The sequence below is a fragment of the Lepidochelys olivacea genome, assembly GCF_965140295.1.
Source record: "Lepidochelys olivacea isolate rLepOli2 genome assembly, chromosome: 2".
Classification (NCBI taxonomy): domain Eukaryota; kingdom Metazoa; phylum Chordata; order Testudines; family Cheloniidae; genus Lepidochelys; species Lepidochelys olivacea.
The window spans coordinates 42,648,532-42,673,374 of NC_140412.1; the positions used below are offsets into that span (position 1 = coordinate 42,648,532).

Genomic DNA, 24,843 nt, shown 5'->3' on the forward strand with positions numbered 1-24,843 from the left:
TTACTGATGTAGAACACTGTAGAAGAACCAGATATTATTATTATTAAGAGATTTAATCCCCAAATATGCTGAAAAAGCTGACATTTCCATTTTCAAGGGACTATGGCTCTCTAGCGAGACCATGCAAAAGATAAATAGCCTGTATTTTGTTGGTATTTCAGCTCAATGCTATTACAGTTCATTTATACGGTTGCTTAATTTAATGCCATGTAAAGACAGTGAATAAAATCTATCTTAATTTAAAAAAAAAAAAAGTTACTAACCTTTTGTTACTGTTGGTCTTCGAGATGTGTTGCTCATGTCCATTCCATGTTCGATGAGTATGCTCACCACATGCGTTGGTGTGGGAAGTTTTTCCTCAGTGGTATCGGTAGGGGACCAAATCTGGCACCCTCTGGCACATATGCGCCGGGATAAGGGGCCACCTTCCATCCTCCCTCAGTTCCTTCTTGCTGGAACTCCGACAGTGGGGAAGGAGAGTGGGTCATGGAATGGACATGAGCAATGCATCTTGAAGAACAACAGTTACAAAAGGTTAGTAACAGTTTTTTCTTCTTCAAGTGATTGCTCAAGTCCATTCCATGTTAGGTGACTCCCAAGCAGTACCATCAGAGGCGGGGAAGAATTCATGGACGTGTTGATTGCAACACAGCTCTGCCAAATCCAGCATCATCTCTGGCTTGCTGGGTGATGGGGTAATGAGTGGTGAAAATGTGTACTGAAGACCGCGTTGCAGCCCTGCAGATATCCTGGATAGGGACATGCGCCAGGAAGGCAGCCAAAGATGCCTGAGCCCTAGTGGAGGCACTGCCCGCGCTAACTCGTAACAGATGTGAAAGCAGTGGTGATCCAGTTTGAAGTCCTTTGAGAGGACACTGGAAGGCTCTTCCTTTTGTCGGCAGTCACAACAAAGGGTTGAGTCAATCTGTGGAAGAGATTGTTGCGCTCCAAATAGAAAGCTATGGTGCACCTTACATCGCATCTCTCCTCATTGGTCTTGTGAAGTTTCAGATAGAACACTGGAAGGAAGATATTCTGGTTGATATGAGGAGCGCGCAAAGTCTAATGTCTCTTTCCCTCTTGGTCCAGGGCTTGAATCCCTTACAAATGCAGCACTTTTCATGGATATGGGACTCACCCAGACACTTCAAACAGCTTAGGTATGGATTGCTGATTGGCATGGGTTCCTTAAAACGATTGCAAGGCTTAAAGCCCGGGGAATGGGGCATGCCCCGTTCCTGGGCTAAGTCCCTCAGGGGACTATTCGCTAAAATCTACTAGCTATTAAGAACTGTAAACTAATTACTAACTAACAACAATTTACATAAAAGTTCAAAGAACCACTGAATAGAAACTGCTTGCTAGAACAAGGGGAGCATTCCAGCACAGACACTGGCAGTAAGAAGGAACTGAGAGCGGTGGGGGGCTTATACTAGTGCAAATAAGCGCCACTCCAGAGGGCACCAGGGTACCCCAATGGATACCACCGAGGAAAAACTTCTGGCACCGGTGCATGTGGTGGGCACACTCACCTAACATGGCATGGACATGAGTAATCACTTGAAGAAGCAAGCAAGCAATTCTTTCCATCTCAGAAAGTAAATGGCAACAAGTGAAAAGAAATATGCATGTGAAATAAAGGTAAAGCATCAATATACTTACCATTTGGAAAAGCTAGAACACTAACGATTAGAAAGAAGAAAACCACAGAGAGGATACCCTTCCAAATATTATCTTCTGGGATAGAATCATTCCTGAAAAGACAGACATCATCAACTTAGTAACATGACTTTTTTGAGGACAATGAGAAAAGGCACTCTAGATGCCAGGTTAATGAAATACATTTGGAAATAAGCACTGAAAATCAATGATGGTTCACAATCAATAAGAGAAGCTAACTTAGTAACTGCACTGAATGGTTTCACTTGACACCCTTGCACATCCATTTATACAAGAACAAAGCTAAACATAAAATCAATATACCCAGGCCAGGAGTACAGCTTCTAGCCATTGTCAGAACTGACTGCAAAGTAAAAATAACAAGGCTTAAATTATTCCTCTTTTTTTGGAGAAAGGTTGTTGTTATATTATAGCCAAAGGATAGACCTAAGCATCGAGTGTGAATATCTTGACAGGAAATCCTGGCAAGCCTGATTTAGCTGTTTTTCCTTCTCCGATAGCTAAGAGTACCACCTAGTTTACATGGGAGATCCACCCATTTCAGAATAGATCTGGCTTTTGCAAATAAGTTCTCTCTTCTTCAGTCAGTTCTCGGAGCCTTAAATAACAAAATCAGTAAGTGTAACCATCAATTATTAATAACTCAAATACAAGCATAGTTGATATAGCACATCTTAATTATTACTATGAAGATTAAAATCTTATTGCTTATAACTAAATATTTTTAGGTACTCATCATGAATGTATCTAGGTACCAATATACAATGCACAGTAATATATTCCATTATTTCTTCCTTTCCTTTTAGCGTCAAATTTTCTTTCTAGTTTTACAATGGATTAAGCTGTGCATGGTGAAATAAGGGTATCTTATTTCAGGATGGTTCAAAAATGAATCTGCAGCAGTATAATTTGCCCCACAATAATTGCCAGGATGGGATCAGTGAGGAAATAGTACTGTATTTTACAGTTTGCAATAACATTTAGCCTCAGATGCATGATTATAAATGTGGGCAGGGCCATCCCTAGGGGGTGGGTGGGGCCTGGGGCGGAAGTGACAGATTCATCTCTTCTGGGACTGACTGCACCGGCCAATCGTACTGGCCTGCGGGGCCCTCTAAAGCGTGGGGCCCGGAGCAGTTGCCCCAATTCGCCCTACCCAAGGGGCGGCTCTGAATGTGGGACATATAATTTTCCCCTCTTCCAAAGTGCTGCATAATCTCCTACTTAGATTGTAAGCTCTTTGGGACAGGAACAGGTTTTTTTGTTTTGTGTTTGTACAGCTCTTAGCATGTTAGGGTCCTGGTCTATGACAATGGCTCCTAAGTACTATGGTAATACAAATAAAGAAGAAGAATACATTACACTACAGTGGAGTACCACAGCAGCCTTTTCTACCCGGGAAGCTTCTGAGCCCTGGCTAGGTCAGGTCTGCCATGGGAAGGCTGCTGCCATGTGAAGGGACCTACCAAATTAATGGCCGTGAAAAACACGTCACAGACTGTGAAATCAGATCTCCCCCATGAAATCTAGCTATTGGAGGGGCAGGGCTGGGGCGCCCCAGCTCGGGGCTCCTACTGTTCACCAGGCTCCAGCTGCTGGGGTGGGGTGGGACAGAACTTCCTCTTCCCCTGAACAGCTGCTCTCAGCGGGAGATCAGACCCATGTCTGGGTACCTCCCCTGGCTGCAGGAAGCTCATGGCTGTACCAGCTCTGAAGACTCCCAGCAGCCCAGGGGAGATCAGACCCACCTCGACCTCCGGGAATCTCCCCCCGGCTGCAGGAAGCTCCACAGCTGCTGCCTTCAGAGAAGGCAGCACAGAACTGAGGGTGGCAATCCCGCGACCCCCCCCACCAGCTTTGTGACCCCCCCACCAACCCGTTCTGGCTCAGGAACCATATGGTTACAACACCCTGAAATTTCAGATGTAAACATCTGAAAATGTAAAATTGACCAATTTTAAAACCATCTGGCCCTGAAATTGATCAAAATGGACCATGAATTTGGCAGGGTCCTACATATGAGTAAAGCTCTCACCAACAGAAGTTGGTTCAATAAAAGATATTACCTCATTCACCTTGTCTCTCTAAAGTGCATCATGCCAGTGACCTTTCTCTAATCTTCCCCCTGTTCTATCGAGATTTACTAGTGTCAGTTTCCTGGTTATAGTGCCACCCATGCATGTCTTAGAGTCATTCCATGACTAGCTAAAAAACAGGAATTCTGCCTTAGCACTGGGCTCCCTGTGCTCCTCCAGGAGTTCCGCCTTGATCAGAGCTGCTGCCCTGTCTTAGTACAGCCGACCCACAGATTCACAATGGCCCAGCATACAGAGGAGGTAGTCCTCTGCTACAAATTCACATAACAGTGTACATTCATTATTTTCACTTAGTAATGTCTGGTAGAACGTTTTCCATAAAAATGAAAGCTACTGAATGATTTAATAATCAAGTAAAATTGCTGCATAATTCAGTGCAACCTAGCCACATATATTAGAGAAGGGTGGACTAAATCACTTAAGTTAAGCCTAATGTAGCAGCAAATACATTTGGCTTTGTACAGATCAAGATTTCTGAGCCTTATAAAGCATTTTGATTTCTTTTTTGGTCACTACATGAACAGATCAGACTCTACCTCCCTACCCCACGTTTCTAAGATCCTGAGTATTGTGATTAATCTTTAACATCTTTCTCTCTGTACATCCTCTTTACTTACTGCATACTAGATAGTCAAAGCCTTGATTAAGAAAGCCAGAAGTTGCTGCTTTAGTTAGTTCATTTTGGGATTAATACAGTTACACTTTTAAAAAGAATGTTTATCCTGTCCCCCTGCCAGAGGCAGGAAAGAAAAAACTACAGCTTGGTTACTGCTTCTGAGCTAGAAGAGAGACTATGGTGTTTGTTTGGAAGAGGTGTTGCTGGGAATCCTGAGAGGAAGGTGCAGGCACAGGGAAACAAAATGACTGTCACAACAAACAATAATAAGAAAATGTACTCTTGAGGGACTTCTGTGCCAAAAAAATAAAAATTCTGCAAACAACATTTTAAAATTCTGCAAATTTTATTTGTCGATAAATAAATGTGGAGGCTCCAGCATGGCAGTGGGGAACACAGGCCACTGGCTGCATGGAGGTGGGAAATCACCCTAAAGCCCCGCACATCCCAGCACATGGACTCAGCGGAGAGGCTGCACTATGTCAGGGTCAGGTGCAAGGGCCGGGCCTGCCCAGAAACACCCTGTGGCCCTGCCCCTCCATACCAGGCACACCAGGTTGGGTCAAGCAGGCTCAGCCCAGCAGGATCCAAGAGTGAAGGGCCTTAGTGTGTGGGGATAGGATTCTGTGTGGGGCACTCTGGGTGTGGGGAGATCTGGATGAACAGGGGCTTATTGGGGGGTTATGGGTTCAGGGGCAATGGGACTCTGCAGGGGGTCCAGGTGAAGGTGGTTGGGGCTCAGCAGGGGAAGGGGGGCTGGATGCAAGTGGCTTGGGCAGGGGTGTCCAGGTGCTGAGGGAGTGGGGCTTGGAGAATACAGTCCTGCATTTTATTCTTGCTTTACTAAAACACAGCCTGTCACCTCCATTAAGTGCTGCTGTGTGTGCTTCACAAAGGAGTGCCCCCAGCAGCCGTCCCTCAGTTGCCATTTGCCTCTTTGTTGGTTGCCTCTCAGTTAAATGAAAGCCATATCCTCCTCCCCAGAGGAGGAAAGGGAAACAGTGGAGCATAGTCAATAGGAATCCCAGCGATAGCAACAGATTTGGAGGTGGGAAGCCAGAGACCAGCTTATCCAAAAGGAAAAACAAGGCAGGTGCAGCAGCAGCCCTGAATATTTAGGTGACAGATACATTACAAAAGCCTAAAATAGGCAAATTAGGCAATTAAACACCCATTCAAATTTACTTTGTTGGCTTTCCCACACTGAAGCAACCCCTCTCTGAAGTCTAGCTCCACCCTGGTCTGCCAACTTCAGGACTGTGACCTCTGTCTCCTGAGATCCTAATGAAGAACCACTACCAGGTTCCCAAAACTAAGGATGGATCTGGCTGCTGCATCCAACAGAAGATCTTTTCCCAGGTTCATCTGAGATCTGCATAAAACAATAGTGTTCAATAAGCAAAAGATGTGATGCTACACAAGAAATGGTGTAGTCCCAGATGACTGCTTGAGAACTATGTTTGACTTCAATGAAGACTTCAACTGACGGTTTACAAAATCATGGTAGGAAACTAAACAACACTGAAAAAATCAGAGTTAGACTTTATGGTACTGACAGCAAGCTTTTTTGATTGTTTGTTTTTAAAAAAAGGATATGAATCATTTCTAGTACCTGATACTCTATATATTGATAGAGACATAATACTTTATAAGACACATTGTAATTAAGCTTATTGAAAAAGGCCAAAACAAAATCTTACCTGATACTACTACTAGACCAAATTTTGAAGACACAGCTATGGTTTGATAAGATCTGTTCCAGCTCACTCTCACTAATCGTGAATAAATTTACCAGTGAGTATGGTAACAAAACACACACCACCCCCTCTCCCTGGCACACTACCTTCTTCATCAAGAAATAGGAAAAAGAAACGTACAAGAGACTTAACAGCACTGTCTTATGTCATGATAAAAGGGACTGGTATCACTATCACAAGAGATGCCTTGTCTTTATCTACGGTATCAGCACTTTAATTAATCTGAATTTGAGAGATTGACACAAAATATGTATTCAGTAATGAAGATCTCAGGTACATAACCAAACATACAGTAAACCCAAATGATTGTACTTCAGATTTACATTGTGCATAAAAAACACCAGGCAAAGTGAATGAATGCCAGTTTGAATAAAGCCCTAGTATGATGGTCTAGGATGCATTGTCCTGCTGCAGTCAGGTGCTTTCCAAAGGCAAAAAAAACAAAACAAAAACAAACAACCTTCTCTTTATGGTATTTATGGACAGGAGTAATACTTGGTAGGGATGCCTTGACAGCATCCGGGGGCGGGGGGGGGGGCAAACTCCAGTCCTTCTGTGGCCATGTTCAAAATAACAGCTCAATTTTTTTTAAAAAAGGAAAACCTGGCGCCTGGTGGGGACCAACCCGCCCCGGTGTGGCTGTCCCCCAGCTGGGCGGCGCCTCCACAAGTCACTGAGCTACTGGCCTGTCGCCGAGCCCGGCAACCTTCACGCCTGGCTCAGTAGCCTGCCCCGGCGCTCCCCCGCCCCTCCCTCTCCCCCGTTCGTTCGGGGCCTCCCCCGCCACGCCCCGCCCCCCCGCCCCGCGCACCGCGTGAAGGCGAAGGCCATGAGGCTGAGGATGGTGAAGCTCAGCAGGGTGATGGTGTGGGGCCGGTAGAAGAACTCCAGGGTGATGTCCTCCACCTGCTGCTCGTTGATCATGCGGAAGTGCAGCCGGTAGTTCACATCGTCCTTGCTCAGGGTCCGGCTCCCCACGCAGGACGCCATCTCCCCGCGCGCCGCCGCCCGCCCCGGCCCGGCCGCCTGCTCCGCTCGGCGGCTGCGGGAGGGAGCAGCGCTCTCCCGGCCCGGGGGCCTGGGCGCGCGGCACCAAACGGGCGCTGGGACCAGGCCCCGGCGAGGCGGGGGGGTTGGGGCGGGGAATTACTGCACGGAGGAGGGAGCGGCCGGGCCGCGCGGGGAGAGGGAGGAGAGTATCAACCCCCCGCCGCCGGCAGATGGTCTCGGCCGGGCAGGAAGCGCCTCTGCAGTGTGTGAGGGAAGGGGGCGGGCGAGGCAGGGGAGCTGCGCGCAGACCGGCCGGGAGGGGGCGGGGCGAGGCGACGCGACGGGGGGAGGAGCCAGCGGCGCGGCACGAGGCCTCGCCGCCGCCTCAGGTGAGACCCTCGCCGGCGTGGTCACCCGGCTGGGCCCCGCGGCTGGAGCTGGGCCAGGGGGCGCTGGGAACGGGGCAGGCTGCGGGCTTCAGGCGTCAGTCCGCCCGCCCGCCGGCCGCTGAGCGGCCTAGGGCCTGTGTCTGGGGGCGAGGCTAGCCGCGCTGGAAGCCGCAGGGGCACGGACCGTGCCGGGGCTCCCGCCAGCCCAGCCCCGCGGAGGGTCAGGCTCGGAACCGGGCTCCGGACACGGACGCGCCAGGGGGGCAGAGGCAGCACCCTAGGCACGGTCTGAGCGTCGCCTGCGCCCCCAGCCAGGCACCCGCTAGTCCTAGAATGTCTGGGGTTTTAATTACTTGTGCGCGGCCTGTTGTCTCGCTTAGAAACAGTGACAATAAGTATTTGTAAGGAGCTTTATGAGCTAACGGTTGCATGGGATTCTGTAATACAAGAAATTGTGCATTGTTTGATTCCTGTGCATGACCCCTTACTTTGACTGGGGCTATGTTAGGCCCTCCTGCTTTTTTTCAGACCACTTTAAGCGCTGCCTTATCTCTAGGCCTCCTGAGGTCCCTTCCAACCCTGAGATTCTATGATAGGTCTGCTGGGTGCTCCTACTTCATGTGTCCCTGGGAGCCCTTGGCAGGGTCCTAGCTCTGGGACCTGCCTGAGAGCAGGAACACGTAGTAGTGTGTCTGCCCCGCCACTTACTTTGGTATAACTTAGGTCGCTCAGGCATGTGAATGAGCCACCCCTCTTCAGTGACATAAGTCACACTGACCTAAGCACTGGTGTGGACTGCGCTACATTGACGGGAGAGCTTCTCCCCTTGATGTAGCTGCGTTGGGGGTGCACTGCTGTAAGCTCTCTACCGTAGCCATAGCCTAAGAGAGCAATGTACCTGTTGGGCTAGGGGGAGCTGCCTTGTCTTTCAAGATACAATATTAATTGCATGCTCGTAACCAGACTAAATGTCAGGTTTCAGAGTAACAGCCGTGTTAGTCTGTATTTGCAAAAAGAAAAGGAGTACTTGTGGCACCTTAGAGACTAACCAATTTATTTGAGCATAAGCTTTCGTGAGTTACAGCTCGCTTCATCGGATGCATACTGTGGAAAGTGTAGAAGATCTTTTTATATACACACAAAGCATGAAAAAATACCTTCTGCCACCCCACTCTCCTGCTGGTAATAGCTTATCTAAAGTGATCACTCTCCTTACAGTGTGTATGATAATCAAGTTGGGCCATTTCCAGCACAAATCCAGGGTTTAACAAGAATGTTGGGGGGGGGAGAGGTAGGAAAAAACAAGGGGAAATAGGCTACCTTGCATAATGGCTTAGCCACTCCCAGTCTCTATTCAAGCCTAAATTAATTGTATCAAATTTGCAAATGAATTCCAATTCAACAGTTTCTCGCTGGAGTCTGGATTTGAAGTTTTTTTGTTGTAATATCACAACTTTCATGTCTGTAATCGCGTGACCAGAGAGATTGAAGTGTTCTCCGACTGGTTTATGAATGTTATAATTCTTGACATCTGATTGTGTCCATTTATTCTTTTACGTAGAGACTGTCCAGTTTGCCCAATGTACATGGCAGAGGGGCATTGCTGGCACATGATGGCATATATCACATTGGTGGATGTGCAGGTGAACGAGCCTCTGATAGTGTGGCTGATGCTATTAGGCCCTGTGATGGTGTCCCCTGAATAGATATGTGGGCACAGTTGGCAACGGGCTTTGTTGCAAGGATAGATTCCTGGGTTAGTAGTTCTGTTGTGTGGTATGTGGTTGCTGGTGAGTATTTGCTTCAGGTTGGGGGGCTGTCTGTAGGCAAGGACTGGCCTGTCTCCCAAGATTTGTGAGAGTGTTGGGTCATCCTTCAAGATAGGTTGTAGATCCTTAATAATGCGTTGGAGGGGTTTTAGTTGGGGGCTGAAGGTGATGGCTAGTGGCGTTCTGTTATTTTCTTTGTTAGGCCTGTCCTGTAGTAGGAGACTTCTGGGAACTCTTCTGGCTCTATCAATCTGTTTCTTCACTTCCGCAGGTGGGTATTGTAGTTGTAAGAATGCTTGATAGAGATCTTGTAGGTGTTTGTCTCTGTCTGAGGGGTTGGAGCAAATGCGATTGTATCGCAGAGCTTGGCTGTAGACGATGGATCGTGTGATGTGGTCAGGGTGAAAGCTGGAGGCATGTAGGTAGGAATAGCGGTCCGTAGGTTTCCGGTATAGGGTGGTGTTTATGTGACCATTGTTTATTAGCACTGTAGTGTCCAGGAAGTGGATCTCTTGTGTGGACTGGACCAGGCTGAGGTTGATGGTGGGATGGAAATTGTTGAAATCATGGTGGAATTCCTCAAGGGCTTCTTTTCCATGCGTCCAGATGATGAAGATGTCATCAATATAGCGCAAGTAGAGTAGGGGCGTTAGGGGCCATAATGTAAAATAGTTATGGGTAAGGACAATTGGGGACAATGTACACCTTCAGATCAGCGGCACTGCTATGGGTGCCCGCATGGCCCCACAGTATGCCAACATTTTTATGGCTGACTTAGAACACCACTTCCTCAGCTCTCGTCCCCTAACGCCCCTATTCTACTTGCGCTACATTGATGACATCTTCATCATCTGGACCCATGGAAAAGTAGCCCTTGAGGAATTCCACCATGATTTCAACAATTTCCATCCCACCATCAACCTCAGCCTGGTCCAGTCCACACAAGAGATCCACTCCCTGGACACTACAGTGCTAATAAACGATGGTCACATAAACACCACCCTATACCGGAAACCTACTGACCGCTATTCCTACCTACATGCCTCCAGCTTTCACCCTGACCACACCACACGATCCATCATCTACAGCCAAGCTCTGTGATACAATCGCATTTGCTCCAACCCCTCAGACAGAGACAAACACCTACAAGATCTCTATCAAGCATTCTTACAACCACAATACCCACCTGCGGAAGTGAAGAAACAGATTGATAGAGCCAGAAGAGTTCCCAGAAGTCACCTACTACGGGACAGGCCTAACAAAGAAAATAACAGAACGCCCCTAGCCATCACCTTCAGCCCCCAACTAAAACCCCTCCAACGCATTATTAAGGATCTACAACCTATCTTGAAGGATGACCCAACACTCTCACAAATCTTGGGAGACAGGCCAGTCCTTGCCTACAGACAGCCCCCCAACCTGCAGCAAATACTCACCAGCAACCACATACTACGCAACAGAACCACTAACCCAGGAACCTATCCTTGCAACAAAGCCCGTTGCCAACTGTGCCCACATATCTATTCAGGGGACACCATCACAGGGCCTAATAACATCAGCCATACTATCAGAGGCTCGTTCACCTGCACATCCACCAATGTGATATACGCCATCATGTGCCAGCAATGCCCCTCTGCCATGTACATTGGGCAAACTGGACAGTCTCTACGTAAAAGAATAAATGGACACAATCAGATGTCAAGAATTATAACATTCATAAACCAGTCGGAGAACACTTCAATCTCTCTGGTCACGCGATTACAGACATGAAAGTTGTGATATTACAACAAAAAAACTTCAAATCCAGACTCCAGCGAGAAACTGTTGAATTGGAATTCATTTGCAAATTTGATACAATTAACTTAGGTTACCTTGCATAATGACTTAGCCACTCCCAGTCTCTATTCAAGCCTATTTCCCCTTGTTTTTTCCTACCCCCCCCCCACCCCCTGACGTTCTTGTTAAACCTTGGATTTGTGCTGGAAATGGTCCACCTTGATTATTATACACATTGTAAGGAGAGTGGTCACTTTAGATAAGCTATTACCAGCAGGAGAGTGGGGTAGGAGGAGGTATTTTTTCATGCTTTGTGTGTATATAAAAATATCTTCTGCAGTTTCCACAGTATGCATCCGATGAAGTGAGCTGTAGCTCACGAAAGCTTATGCTCAAATAAATTGGTTAGTCTCTAAGGTGCCACAAGTACTCCTTTTCTTTTTTCAGACTAAATGTGTTACTGTTGTAATCAATTTATGTGTATTAGCATAACACCTAGGAGCTTCAGTTTTGGACCAGGACCTCCCTGTGCTATGTGCTTATGCTCAGATAAATTTGTTAGTCTCTAACGTGCCACAAGTACTCCTTTTCTTTTTACAGAACCAAAGGACAGTCTGGCAGTGCCCATGAAGAGACTTGACATTGTGGTGCCCTGATTCTTTTTTCATAAACAGATTGTTGAGAATTAACACACTTAATGCAAACAATGTCTGTTGAAGATTTTTAAATTTTTATTGTTCAGTTATGTATTTTCTAGGATATCACATTTGTAAATTCACAAGGCAGCTGAATGACATTAGATAGCACAGACCTACTTCTGCTTTAATTTTGATAAAGCCGCTTCCTAAACTTTGGACCTAGTTTGTGTGAACAGTGAGATGCATTACTTTATTCCTGACCATTTTCTCCTTATAATTAAGTGCTCCTTTTTCTTAGCAGGGAACCATATTTATGTAGAAGATGGCTTTTTGGGCTCGGCAGATAAGCATATGGCACTTGTCAGTGAAAACAAGTAGTGTTGCTAATTCTGTTCAGCAACTGAGAAAAACTCACAGAATGTGGATGCAGTTGCGTAAGCTTTCAGTTCTATCTTTCCTGTGCACTGATAATCACTTTCTTCAGCGTGGATTGAAGACCTACAGATCTGTATCTTTGGGGAACCGTTTACAGTCCACCAACTTAAGTAATGGACAGATTGTTTCTTCAGAAAGTAACTTACATTCTCCAGTAAACCACTACCAGCAGCAAGCAGAAGTAATACCCAGCTCAGATACAAAAACATTATATGAAGGTAAGAAACTTTAAGAACTTGAATTTAACTTAAAGTCCACAATGTCCCATCAGTTCGGTGTCATTGGCTCTTAGTCTCCAAGCATTCTTGTCCAGTGCATCTAACAAGCGGACACCAACTTTCACGTCCTCCTTCAGCATCTCAAACCACCTTTTTCTAGGTATTCCTCATGTCCCACAGCTACTAGTTCATGCACTCTCTAGCCAGCATATCCCACGTTTTGTCTCACTTGACTCGTTCATCTCAGTCAATACTTCCTCTGCTTTTCTGTGATGAGGGCTCGTGCCGTTTTATTGTGTAGCCTATCTTACCAGTGTCCACCTAAGCATTCTCATTTTGGCAGCATGATGTCAGAACTTCTATTTTTCTGTACTGAAAATCCTGCTTTAAACTTGACATTTGGCTGTTAACTCATTGGACAGTCTTTACAAGTTTCACTCAGTTTGAACCTTAGTATTAATATAGGATTTCTGTCATATAAGACAAGTATTTGATCCAGAACCGTATTGATTGCTTTTAAATCTAGTCAGAAGTTTAGTCGTCTTATCAGAATATCAGACTGGTGGTAAGGAGACCTGAATTCTCTTCTCCATTGTGCCACAAACTCATTGTGTGACCTTAGGCAAGCCACTGAACCACTCTGTGCCCTGACCCCTAAATAAGGATAATAAAAAACAACCACTGAAAAGGGCTTTTAATATGTATGGAGAAAAATTGCTATGGAAGTACTAAGTGTGAGAACACTTCATTCTTCTTATAGCATTTACCTGCAACTGCGAAATAAGATATTGGAGATTGTTTTAACCCTTTTATATCACTCATAACGTATGTTAAATGATTAGTGTGTTAAAACAGTCGTTTAAACACACTAATCCATTTAAACTGTTTTAGATACTGCTTACAGGCCTCTCTTCCGCACAGCCGAGAGGTGGGCTATGAGCATAGTGCCAGGAAACTGAGTTTTAGTCTGGTTCTGTCAAGGACTCCTTTTGTGTCCTTTAACAAACCATTTTCTCCTTCTGCAAATGGGGAATGCTAGAAAAAGTGAGTTTCCTACACTGTGTTGACTTGTCTGGCCTACACTTGCAGCTAACCCCATGTACAACTGAGAAGGATTGGGTCCTCTGTGACTGTAGTGCAAAGTGTGTGTAAATCTGGTTTAGATGAGTCAGCTTTCATCCAGAGTGTGTCAAAACTGATATTCTGCAGTCAGAGGTGCAAATAGGTGGAAGTGTAGCAAGCTGTTTAGTGACCCATATAATGTGCAACTCACATATGTATTCTTGAGCAACAGGTACCTTTTCTAGCATAGACCAGGACTTTGTGTTTTGTAGACATTAATTAAAGCCCTACAACCAGTCTGTGAGGTACTCCAACTTCCATGGAGTTTTGTCTGTTTATGCCAGGGCTGAATTGGTCCCAGAAATGCAGACCAGTATATTAGGATGAAGTGGAGAAAAAAGAAACTTTTGCTGGAAAATCATCTAAAACTCTATAACAGCGAGAGCTCTGTTTAGACTGTGGAATAGAGTTACTAGAGGCCATATCTCAACTTTTAGGGCATTTAAAAATAGACTCTACAAAGTATGAGAAAATATGAGGAACAATTCTACAGTGACAGTGGCAGATGGATGATATAATTTATTACTCTACCTTTTATTCTGTCTAGCCACACTGGCTATGCATGCTAGCTGGATGTTTCTACTAAAACTATCAGTACGGAAAAATTGAAGTGTTGACATATAAAGCCTTGTTAGAGGGACACCATCCATTTCACATCTACTAAATGGATGTTCTTTTTTTTTTTAAAAGATACAGTTTCAGGGATTCTACTGGTCCCGAATGTCCCTGCCAGTTTTGTAGTTTTTCCGTTTTAATTTCTTTAAGAAATAACAGGAAAGAGGTTTCTCCCTTATTGCTGTGTGAAAGATCCACACAACTGGAGAAACTTTGAAACAAAGTATGTGAAATACGCTGTCAAGTGTACAAAATGGAAAAAAGAGAGAAGTGTTTTTCTAACCTGTTTCAAGACAGACCTCAAATTACTGTAACGAGTAGGTTTTAAAAAATCAGCCAGAAGTGAGGAGGATTGTCTTGTGGTTAAGGCATTAGACTGGGAATCAGGATGTATAGTTTCAGTTCTGAGCTCTGCTATAGACTTTGTGTTCAGTCTTGGATAAGTCATTATTTCTGTATCTAAATTCCTAATCTGTTAAACAGTGATAGCAGTAGTTCTCTACCTTACAGGGCTGTTCCAAAGAGATGTGCTAATATTCTCCAGGACTTCATAAATTTAAATGTCTCAATTGGCTTTTACCGCGATGTGGCTTTTACCGCTTCCCTTGAGTGACTACTACATAATTCAATAGATCTCACTATTAGGAAGCTTTTTGGTGATATTGCTACAGCAGCATCAATCCAAGGACCTTAACATACATTCCAGCTATTAATTGTGCTTCACCAGCTAGGGATCTGATATTATCTATATTTGATGGGGAAACTGAAGCAAAGATTGAGGGACTTGCCCAAGTTGCACTGTAAAGTCCCAGTCCTGCTAACACTTACACACATGCTTCGTTTTAAGCACATGATATTACCACTTGGATGCTTAAAGATAAGCATTCAAAAAAGCTTTTGCAGGATTAGCAGGAATCCAGGAAGTCCTGGCTGAGCTAGGGAAGGAATCGGTCCTTTGATTTTGTCACATTACAGCTAATTATGTTTCCTGGTAATCATAGTTGCCTCACAGAAGAAATGCCATAAACAAGTGAAAGCAACAACATAAGTAAAATCATATTCTGAAATTACTTTAATTTCTAGTTCTTGAGACCGATTGGGAAGGTACTGGAAATTGTAACAGTTTGTCAAGAAAATCTATTAACACTTCTCTTATTAATGGCTTCTAGTTTGGGAAGATACACCACCTTCATCTGCTTTGGAGGAGATCTCTGAAGAAGAAGCTGTGCAGATTGTAGCTGAGCCACCCCTTCCCCTTGGTTCTTTCACACTTCGAGATTATGTTGATCGTTCAGAAACTCTGAGCAAATTAGTGCTTTTGGGTAAGTGTAATGATGTTTAGGCAGAATATTTGTGCTTGGTGTGTTGAGTATTCCTTAGTTTATATTTTGATCTTACTGATTTAGCAGTAAACTTGCAAATCATAATTTTATAAGTGTAGCAATGCACAATCCAAGATAGAGGGGAGAGATGCAGGACAAGTGAACACAAGTAGAGTCTGTTTATGTGGTTTACCAGCAATGTATGTATATTTGGGACAGACTCTGTGTTCCTCAGCTGTTGATCTAGCTAGGAGCACTGAGAGGGCATCACCTGCAGCTCCTGGAGGTAAGGAACACCTTGCTGTACTCTAGTAGCCTCCATCCCTCTGGGCTCACTGAAGAAATGTTAACTGGCTGTGGAGAAGCTGCAACTTTTTCTCCTGGGTAGGAAGGAAAGTTACCATCATGCAGGGCCCTAGAAGTGAGAAGAATTAAAAGAGGCAGGGCGGGAGAAATGGGGAATATCCTGGCTCTCTCAAAAAATACCTTAAATTGAAAAAGAAGGATGCCTGAAGTCAAGGTGATCTTTTTCCTCCAACCGTCTTCAAGTGCAAGAAATGCATGGAATACAAAAATGACTTGTGGGAGGGGAGATGTCTACACTGTACCAGACAGTTGTAGATTTTAGTCCTCACTAATGTGCCATGTGCTAATGGTCTGTGTAGGCCCTGCTGCCACGAACTAAAATTTCTCTAGTGTGTATTCACGTAGTACTGTTTGAAATGGGACTACAACAAAGCACGCTAGGGAACTTTGTGTGTGGCAGCAGGGTCCATACAGGCCACTTAGTGCATGACACAGTAGCGCAGACAAAAAGTTATACACTCTAGTGTGGAATAAAGCCCAGAGAAAAGTAAATTGCTGGATTGTTGGGGCAAGTGGGTTTTGTATTAGAATTGCCTTTGGCTAACAGTCTAATAATGAGAGCTATTTGTGTTGGTAACCAAAGACACTTTGCAATAAAATTTTCCTCTCATTACTGTGCCCATATAAGAAAGAGTTGGGAGGTAACCACCTCCACGTACCTCTGAGCAAACAAAATGAGATCCCTGCACATTGCACAGTTCAGAATATGGTGTGAAATGCATCTTACTGTGCTTAACTTCTCTGATTGCAATACTGAAACCTGCTGTCTTTTTCTTCAAAGAATAAACTAAACTGTCTGAATTTTGCTACTAAAATTTGGGTTAGAAAGAATTTAGAGCTTGTTTTATCTCAGTTCTCTCCTGAATATACAAGCTATTGTGACCACAATATCTTGAGCAATCAAAATATTTTGGCTATATGCACAAAAGTTGTATTCAAGACTTCATACATGCAGTGCAGCATGTACTTATGTTTCTTATGAATCTCTTCCTCATAATTCATTTAACTAAGTATTCAACTAAAGTAGTGTCTGATTTATTTGCTGTAGGAGTTGATTTGTCCAAAGTGGAAAAACGTCCAAATGCAGGCCAACTCCTACTGAGACTGGATTTTGAAAAAGATATAAGAAAAAGACTTTTGTTTCTTAAGGATGTGGGTGTAGAAGATAATCAGCTGGGTCCATTCCTGACCCAAAATCCATACATTCTTGCTGTAGACATGGAGGCGCTAGAGACAAGGTAGGTCTTTCATGAAACATGCCCATGACCCAAATCCTATGCCTGCTAACTATAATCACATAAATCCAATCCCTTCTACCTCGATTTACCCATCTATAAAATAGGTAAATATTACAGTGGGATTTTGTTAGGTCTAACACGTAAATGCTTTAAAATCTCAAATGTGGGGCTGGTGCTTGGTGTGCAGGGCTCTAAGTGAAAATCCACAGAAAATGCCTCCCTCCTCATCTATAGCCACCCAATTTCTTTTCACCTGTGCTACAAACCTGTTGGTTGTCCCATGCCTTTCTGTGCCCCCACCATTCCCATCTCAGATTTCCTTCTGCCGCCCCACCTGGTTGTGGGATCGACACCTGCTGATGTCTGCCACCTCTACATGAACCAGGAAATAAGGCAGCGAGGAAGTGCAGCTTTCTAAACAGGTTGCAGAGAGATGCAGTTATAACTGGGTTTGTGCAGCAGGCTGCTGTTGCCAGAGTCAGTCCAGACTAAGGAGGGGAATCGGGATTGTGGGGGCTAGGTGTGCGGGCCCCTGGGAGTTGGAATCCTACAGTCACATAGATCTAAGTCTGCCACTGCTCAGAAAGGTAGAATAAAAATTCAAAAAAATTTATTGGACTGGGAACCCTACAACTGTGACAGTTAGGTAGGTGGGAACATGTGCTTGAAATTATTCTGAGAATGAAAAACTGCAGTTAAGTCACAACAAAATTCTTCTACCTGGCTATTTTGTGGGAGCGAGTCTGACTAGCAGAGGACAGAAAACAAATGAAGAAGCTGGAAAGGTCTGGGCTACTCGCACCTTTTCCAGGAGCCTGATTTGTATGTCATGCCCACCTGCTAAGATGGCTTACTCAATTCTCTAGACTGATATAGCTAAACCTAGCAGAATTGCAGTTTACGAGCTGCCTCTGGCCAGAGCTGCGTTGGGGAAAGCTGTGCCGGCAGCTCTGGGGAGCCTGGATCCCTCCACCCTCCCTGGGTGGAGGGCTCAGGCAGCACCCAGCCCATGTCCCTGCCCCCAGGTGCTCTGCGCAGGGCAGGTGGAGACACCCAGGCTCCCCGCAGTGCAACTCTCCCTGACCTGGCTCCGTCCGGGGTGGGGGTGGCTTGGAGCTGCAGCCTGGCCACAGTAAGAGCTGGGCTGGCTGCTGTGTGGAGCTGCGGTGGACCCTCCACCTTCCTGTAGTTGGGGGGAGGGCTTAGAGCAGCCCCGGGTTGTGTACCTGCCCGGCTGAGGGCAGGTGGAGGGTCTGAGACTCCCACACCCTCTGTTGACTGGGCTCCAGCGTGGGGGTGCCTTGGAGCCTCAGCCCAGCCATGGTAAGTAGAGCTCTGCAAATCTGCAGATGCAGATATCCATGGACAATTTTTGCAGATCGCAGATCAGATGCGGATACACATTTTTGTATCCATGCAGGGCTCTATTAATAGCCCTGCATGTTTTGCATGACAATGGCCCCGGTGGTAGATTTCTCAACTCCAAATTGATTACCAACTGATTGGTAGCAATCTGGTGTTGCAAGTTTCCACAGTGTGATCGCCACTCATTTCTCCACTGTCAATGCACCTCCCATTTTGGTCTCCCTGTGCTGGAAGGCTGGGGCAAGGTCTGCACACAGATCCAGGAATGTGGCCTTGTGCATTTGAAAGTTCTGCAGCCACTGCTTATTATCCCATGCCTTCATTATGACGTGATCCAACCAGACAGTGCTCGTTTCTCAGGGTATGTCTACACTACAAAATTAGGTCAAATTTATAGAAGTTGTTTTTTAGAAATCGTTTTTATATAGTCGATTGTGTGTGTCCCCACGCAAAATGCTCTAATTCCATTAAGTGCATTAACTCGGCAGAGTGCTTCCACAGTACCGAGGCTAGCGTCGACTTCTGGAGCGCTGCACTGTGGGTAGCTATCCCACAGTTCCCGCAGTCTCTGTTGCCCATTGGAATTCTGGGTTGAGATCCCAATGCCTGATGGGGCAAAAAACATTGTTGCAGGTGGTTCTGGGTACATGTCATCAGGCCCTCCCTCCCTCTGTGAAAGCAATGGCAGACAATCGTTTCGTGCCTTTTTTCCTGAGTTACCTGTGCAGATGCCATACCACGGCAAGCATGGAGCCCGCTCAGCTCACTGTCACCGTATGTCTCCTGGGTGCTGGCAGATGTGGTACTGCATTGCTACACAGCAGTAGCAACCCATTGCCTTGTGGCAGCAGACGGTGCAATAGGCCTGAAAACCATCCTCATTGTGTCTGAGATGCTCCTGGCTGCCTCGGTAAGGTCGGTCAGGAGCGCATGGGCAGACATGGGCGCAGGGAATAAATTAGAAGTGACTCAACAATGTCATTCTCTTTAGTCCTGCAGGCAGTCCTATTGCACCATCTTCTGCCAGGCAGGCAGGAAATAAGGAAGGCTAGCAGTCCTGTTGCACCATCTTCTGCCGAGCAGCCAGGAGATGTGGATGGCTTGGCGTCCTACTGCACCGTCTGCTGCCAGCCAAAGATGTAAAAGATAGATGGAGTGGATCAAAACAAGAAATAGACCAGATTTGTTTTGTATTCATTTGCTCCTCCCTCCCTCCTTCCCTCCGTGAAATCAACGGCCAACAATCATTTTGGTGAGGTCTGTCGGGCACCTTGAAAACTATAATGGAGATTCAGTCCTGCCTGAAATACCAGAGGAAGAGAGAGCTTAGTGGGTTGAGTATTGGCCTGCTAAACCCAGGGTTTTGAGTTCAATCCTTGAGGGGGCCATTCTGTGTGACAGTTGTTTTTGTTTCTCCTTGATGTAAAGCCACCCCCTTTGTTAACCAGAGGTCCCTTCTCTGGCTTGGTTGGGTTGGGAGGGTATTTTAGTCAGGGTGATAAAAAGATCCTGGCTGTCGGGGAGAACGGGGTGCTGTAAGCCATGTAGTCAGTCACCCCTCACTCCGTCAGAGCAACGGCAGACAATCGTTCCGCGTCTTTTTTCTGTGCAGATGCCATACCATGGCAAGCATGGAGCCCGCTCAGATCACTTTGGCCATTAGGAGCACATTTAACACCACGTGCATTATCCAGCAGTATATGCAGCACCAGAACTGCCAAAGCAAAACCGGGCGAGTAGGTGCAGTCAGCGCAGTGATGAGAGTGATGAGGACATGGACACAGACTTCTCTCAAAGGACGGGCCCTGGCAATGCAGGGATCATGGTGCTAATGGGGCTGGTTCATGCAGTGGAACGCCGATTCTGGGCCTGGGAAACAAGCACAGACTAGTGGGACGGCATAGTGTTGCAGGTCTGGGACGATTCTCAGTGGCTCCGAAACTTTCGCATGTGTAAGGGCACTTTCATGGAACTTTGTGACTTGCTTTCCCCTGCCCTGAAGCGCATGAATACCAAGATGAGAGCAGCCCGCACAGTTGAGAAGCGAGTGGCAATAGTCCTGTGGAAGCTTGCAACGCCAGACAGCTACCGGTCAGTTGGTAATCAATTTGGAGTGGGTAAATCTACTGTGGGGGTTGCTGTGATGCAAGTAGCCAACGCAGTCATTGAGCTGCTGCTGTCAAAGCTAGTGAGTCAGGGAAATGTGCAGGTCATACTACATGGCTTTGCTGCAATGGGATTCCCTAACTGTGGAGGGGTTACAGACGGAACCCGTATCCCTATCTTGGCCTCGGACCACCAGGGCAGCCAGTACATAAACTGCAAGGCGTACTTTTCAATGGTGCTGCAAGCACTGCTGGATCACAAGGGACGCTTCACCAACATCAACGTGGGATGGCTGGGAAAGGTTCTTGACGCTTGCGTCTTCAGGAACTCTGGTCTGTTTAGATGGCTGCAGGAAGGGATTTACTTCCCAGACCAGAAAAATAACTGTTGGGGATGTTGAAATGCCTATAGTTATCCTTGGGGACCCAGCCTACCCCTTAATGCCCTGGCTCATGAAGCTGTACACAGGCACCCTGGACAGTAGTAAGGAGCTGTTCAACTATAGGCTGAGCAAGTGCAGAATGGTGGTAGAGTGTGCATTTGGATGTTTAAAGGGTCGCTGGCGCAGTGTACTGACTTGCTCAGACCTCAGCAAAACCAGTATTCCCATTGTTATTGCTGCTTGCTGTGTGCTCCACAATCTGTGTGAGAGTAAGGGGGAGACATTTATGGTGGGGTGGGAGGTTGAGGCAAATCCCCTGGCCACTGAATACGCGCAGCCAGACACCAGGGTGATTAGAAGAGCACAGCAGGAAGCGCTGCACATCAGAGAAGCTTTGAAAACCAGTTTCTTGACTGGCCAGCCTACAGTGTAAAAGTTGTTTTTCTCCTTGATGAAAACCCTCTCCCTTGGTTGCCTCTAAATTTCCTGTAAGCCACCCGCCCTCCTCCCTTTGATCACAGCTTGCTTGCAAAGGAAATAAAATCACTATAGTTTAAAAACCATGTATTCTTTTTTAATTTATTATAAAAATAGGGAGATAACTCACAAGGTAGCCTGGGTGGGGTGTGGGAGGAGGGGAGGAGAAGGCCACTTCAAAACTTCTGTTGCTTGGAATGTCTACTGGGGTGGAGTGGTGGGGTGCCCAGAGCCTCCCTCCTCCCCTCCCCCCCCAAACCCCCATGTTCTTGGGCATCTGGGTGAGGAGGCTCTGGAACCTGGGGAGGAGGGAGGACGGTTAAACAGGGGCTGCAGCGGCAGTCTGTGATCCTGTTGCCGTTCCTGAACCTCCACCAGACTCCGGAGCATGTCTGTTTGATACCGCAGTAGCCCCAGTGTTGCATCCTGCCTCCTCTGATCTTTCTGCCGCCACCTCTCATCTCAATCATCCCTCCTGTCCTCACGTTCATTGGCCGCTTTCCTGTATTGTGTTACTGTGTCCCTCCACACATTCTGCTGAGCTCTGTCAGTGCCGGACGACTGCATGAGCTCAGAGAACATTTCATCGCACGTGTGTTTTTTTTGCTGCCTTATCTGAGATAGCCTTTGGGATGGAGGAGGGAGGCTTGAAACATTTGCAGCTGTGGGAGGAAAAAAAGGGAGTGAAGTATTTAAAAAGATACATTTTACAGAACAATGGCTATACTCTTTCACAGTGAACAACACTATTCACATTACATAACACGTGTGATTTTGGTACAAGGTCGCATTTTGCATCTTATATTGAGTGCCTGCGGCTTTGGTGTTAGAGGTCACACACGCAGTACCGGGCAAGAGAATTCGTCTTGTAGGCGGCTATGGTAAGCCTTAGTCTTTTGACTTCTGCAACCTTCATAACAGCAGTGCCCCTCCTTTCCCATACCAAGCAAAGCCCATTGAGTTGGCCATTTAGTGCTATAGTTTTCGTGTTAACGTGCAGCAGCAGAAACCAAACTAATCCCCCCCCACCATCCAATTCTCTGGGATGATCGCTTTACCCCTCCCCCGCACCGTGTGGCTGGTATCAGGAAAGATCCTGCTAGCCAAACGCGAACAGCTCAGTGCCAGTGCCCCCCCCCACACCCCTTGGCTAACTGTGGGGGGGATTTCTTTTTAGGCACAGGCAAACAGCCCAGTAGGAATGGACACCTCTGAATGTCCCCTGAATTAATTAAATTCCCCTTGCAACCAGGTTACCATGAACGATATCACTCTCCTGAGGATAACATAGAGAGATAAAGAACGGATGTTGCTTGAATGCCAGCAAACACCATACGCTGCCAGGCTTTGTCATGCAATGATACCAGACTACTTGCTACTAGCATGGCGTGGTAAAGTGTCCTACCATGGAGGATGGAATAAGGTTGCTCTCCCCAGAAACCTTCTGCAAAGGCTTTTAGAGTACCTCCAGGAGAGCTTCATGGAGATGTCCCTGGAGGACTTCCACTCCATCCCCAGACATGTTAACAGACTTTTCCAGTAGCTGTACTGGCCACAAATGCATCCCAAGTCCTCAGGGCAAATTAATCATTAAAAACCACTTGCTTTTAAAACATGTATTATATTTAAAAAGGTACACTCACCAGAGGTCCCTTCTCTGGCTTGGTTGGGTTGGGAGGGTATTTCAGTCAGGGTGATAAAAAGATCCTGGCTGTCGGGGAAAATGGGGTGCTGTGTGCTCTCCTCAAGCTCGTCCTCCTCCTCCTCATCTTCCCCATCTGCAAAATCCTCAGGCATGGTGGAGAGTACCCCATCATCGGAGTCCACAGACAGGGGTGGGGTAGTAGGGGCGGCCCCCTTAGAATTGCATGCAGCTCAGTGTAGAAGCAGCATGTCTGGGGCTCTGTCCCAGAGCATCCATTTGATTCTTTGGTTTTCTGGTACGCTTGTCTGAGCTCCTTAAGTTTCACGCGGCACCGTGTTGCGTCCCTGCTGTAGCCTCTGTCCATGGTGGCCTTGGGGATTTTTTTTTAAATGTTTTGGCATTTCGTCTTTTGGAATGTAGTTCTGATAGCACAGATTCATCTCCCCATACAGTGATCAGATCCAGTACCTCCTGTTTGGTCCATGCTGGAGCTCTTTTTCGATTCTGGGATTGCAAGGTTACCTGTGCTGATGAGCTCGCCTGGCCAAACAGGAAATGAGATTCAAAAGTTCCCGGGGCTTTTCCTGTATACCTGGCCAGTGCATCCGAGTTCAGAGTGCTGTCCAGAGTGGTCACAATGGTACACTGTGGGATAGTTCCTGGAGGCCAATACCGTCGAATTGCGTCCACACTAACCTTAATTCGAAACAGCGATGTCGATTTCTGCACTAATCCCTTTATGTCGACAAAAATGGCTTCGTTGTGTGGACGGGTGCAGGGTTAATTTGATTTAACGCTGCTAAATTCGACATAAACTCGTAGTGTAGACCAGGCCCTAAATACAGATGGACACAATATTGGTTACATCACTCTCTGGAATGTCTTATTGTTATGGATCCCATGTTGCCAGGAAACAAAACAAAAGTTTCAATAGATTTGGCATTTATGACTTGAGATAAACACTGTAAAAGTAAAAACATTCCATAATTCATAACAATTCTGACAGTTGCAAATCAGTGTCTGTAGTGCAGCTGCACCATATATGTTTATTTTGAAATACTGTTAATGGTGACTTGAATCTTTAACATGCTTTATACAACTGCTGATCTGACAGGGTTGCCAATTCTCACAGGATTATCGTGAGTCTTGTTCGTGTCTGCCTTAAAAGTCCCAGCTCTTAGTGTCAGGTGACCACATGAAAATGTCAGCTGTACTTTTTTAATTTTTTTTTTTGTTTAAAGTAAGTTTCTGGCTCTCATGGTTTTGTAGAAAAGCTTGAAACCATAAAACCTAATGACTCACCAAAGAGACAGCAAAGAAAAAGTACTCCACAATCCTTTGACTTACATTGTGAAATTTTAAAAACCATTGTGTGTGTTTTTTTTTAGAATGTTTGGGATTGGCAATTCTGAGTATATGATATATTTAAACGGGTCTTGAACAATCCATTCATTAGGGGTAAATAGGAGACTTCCTCTGAAAATGAAGACCTCTGCCATCAGTTTCTGCAGAATTCTAGGTTTCATTGCAAGGAACAGAGTACAGTATCTAGCAAATTTGAGTGGAAGAAGTGCAGCAGAGCAAAATTGTGACAGGAAAATTGTTTCTTTTTAGAACCATATTGGAAACAAACTGACAAGAATTAGGTCAATTTCACTTTACTTGGGTTGGGACCCCCAGGGTTCCACCCTGAAATTTCAGATGTAAACATCTAAAACTGTGAAATTGACTAATTTTAAAATTGACCGAAATAGACTGTGAATTTTGTAGGGCCCTACATATAGTATTTTAAATAGAACTCCATTTTCACTAATTTCAGGAGACGGAGAGGAAATAAACCT

The 24,843-nt window shown here is 45.8% G+C and overlaps 2 protein-coding genes across 5 annotated transcripts in view; one reads left to right on the plus strand and one right to left on the minus strand.

The window, feature by feature from the left end:
• PTDSS1 (phosphatidylserine synthase 1) overlaps positions 1-7,310 on the minus strand; it is a 50,602-nt gene extending 43,292 nt beyond the window's left edge. The window contains exons 1-2 of the mRNA XM_084619196.1: positions 6,961-7,310; positions 1,663-1,754 (exon numbers count right to left, since the gene is read on the minus strand). Of these exons, the coding sequence (XP_084475322.1) occupies positions 1,663-1,754; positions 6,961-7,139 (271 nt within the window). The 5' untranslated portion in view covers positions 7,140-7,310. The remainder of the gene's footprint in view (positions 1-1,662; positions 1,755-6,960) is intronic.
• The window catches only part of MTERF3 (mitochondrial transcription termination factor 3), a 38,463-nt gene continuing 20,569 nt past the window's right edge, over positions 6,950-24,843 (plus strand). Inside the window, exons 1-4 of one of the 4 annotated variants that reach the window (XM_084619197.1) lie at positions 6,950-7,088; positions 12,010-12,364; positions 15,271-15,423; positions 16,838-17,027. In XM_084619197.1, the coding sequence (XP_084475323.1) occupies positions 12,034-12,364; positions 15,271-15,423; positions 16,838-17,027 (674 nt within the window). In that variant the 5' untranslated portion in view covers positions 6,950-7,088; positions 12,010-12,033. Of the gene's footprint in view, positions 7,089-7,458; positions 7,529-12,009; positions 12,365-15,270; positions 15,424-16,837; positions 17,028-24,843 lie in introns of those variants that run through there. The other 3 variants (XM_084619200.1, XM_084619199.1, XM_084619198.1) reach the window with 3 other exon arrangements.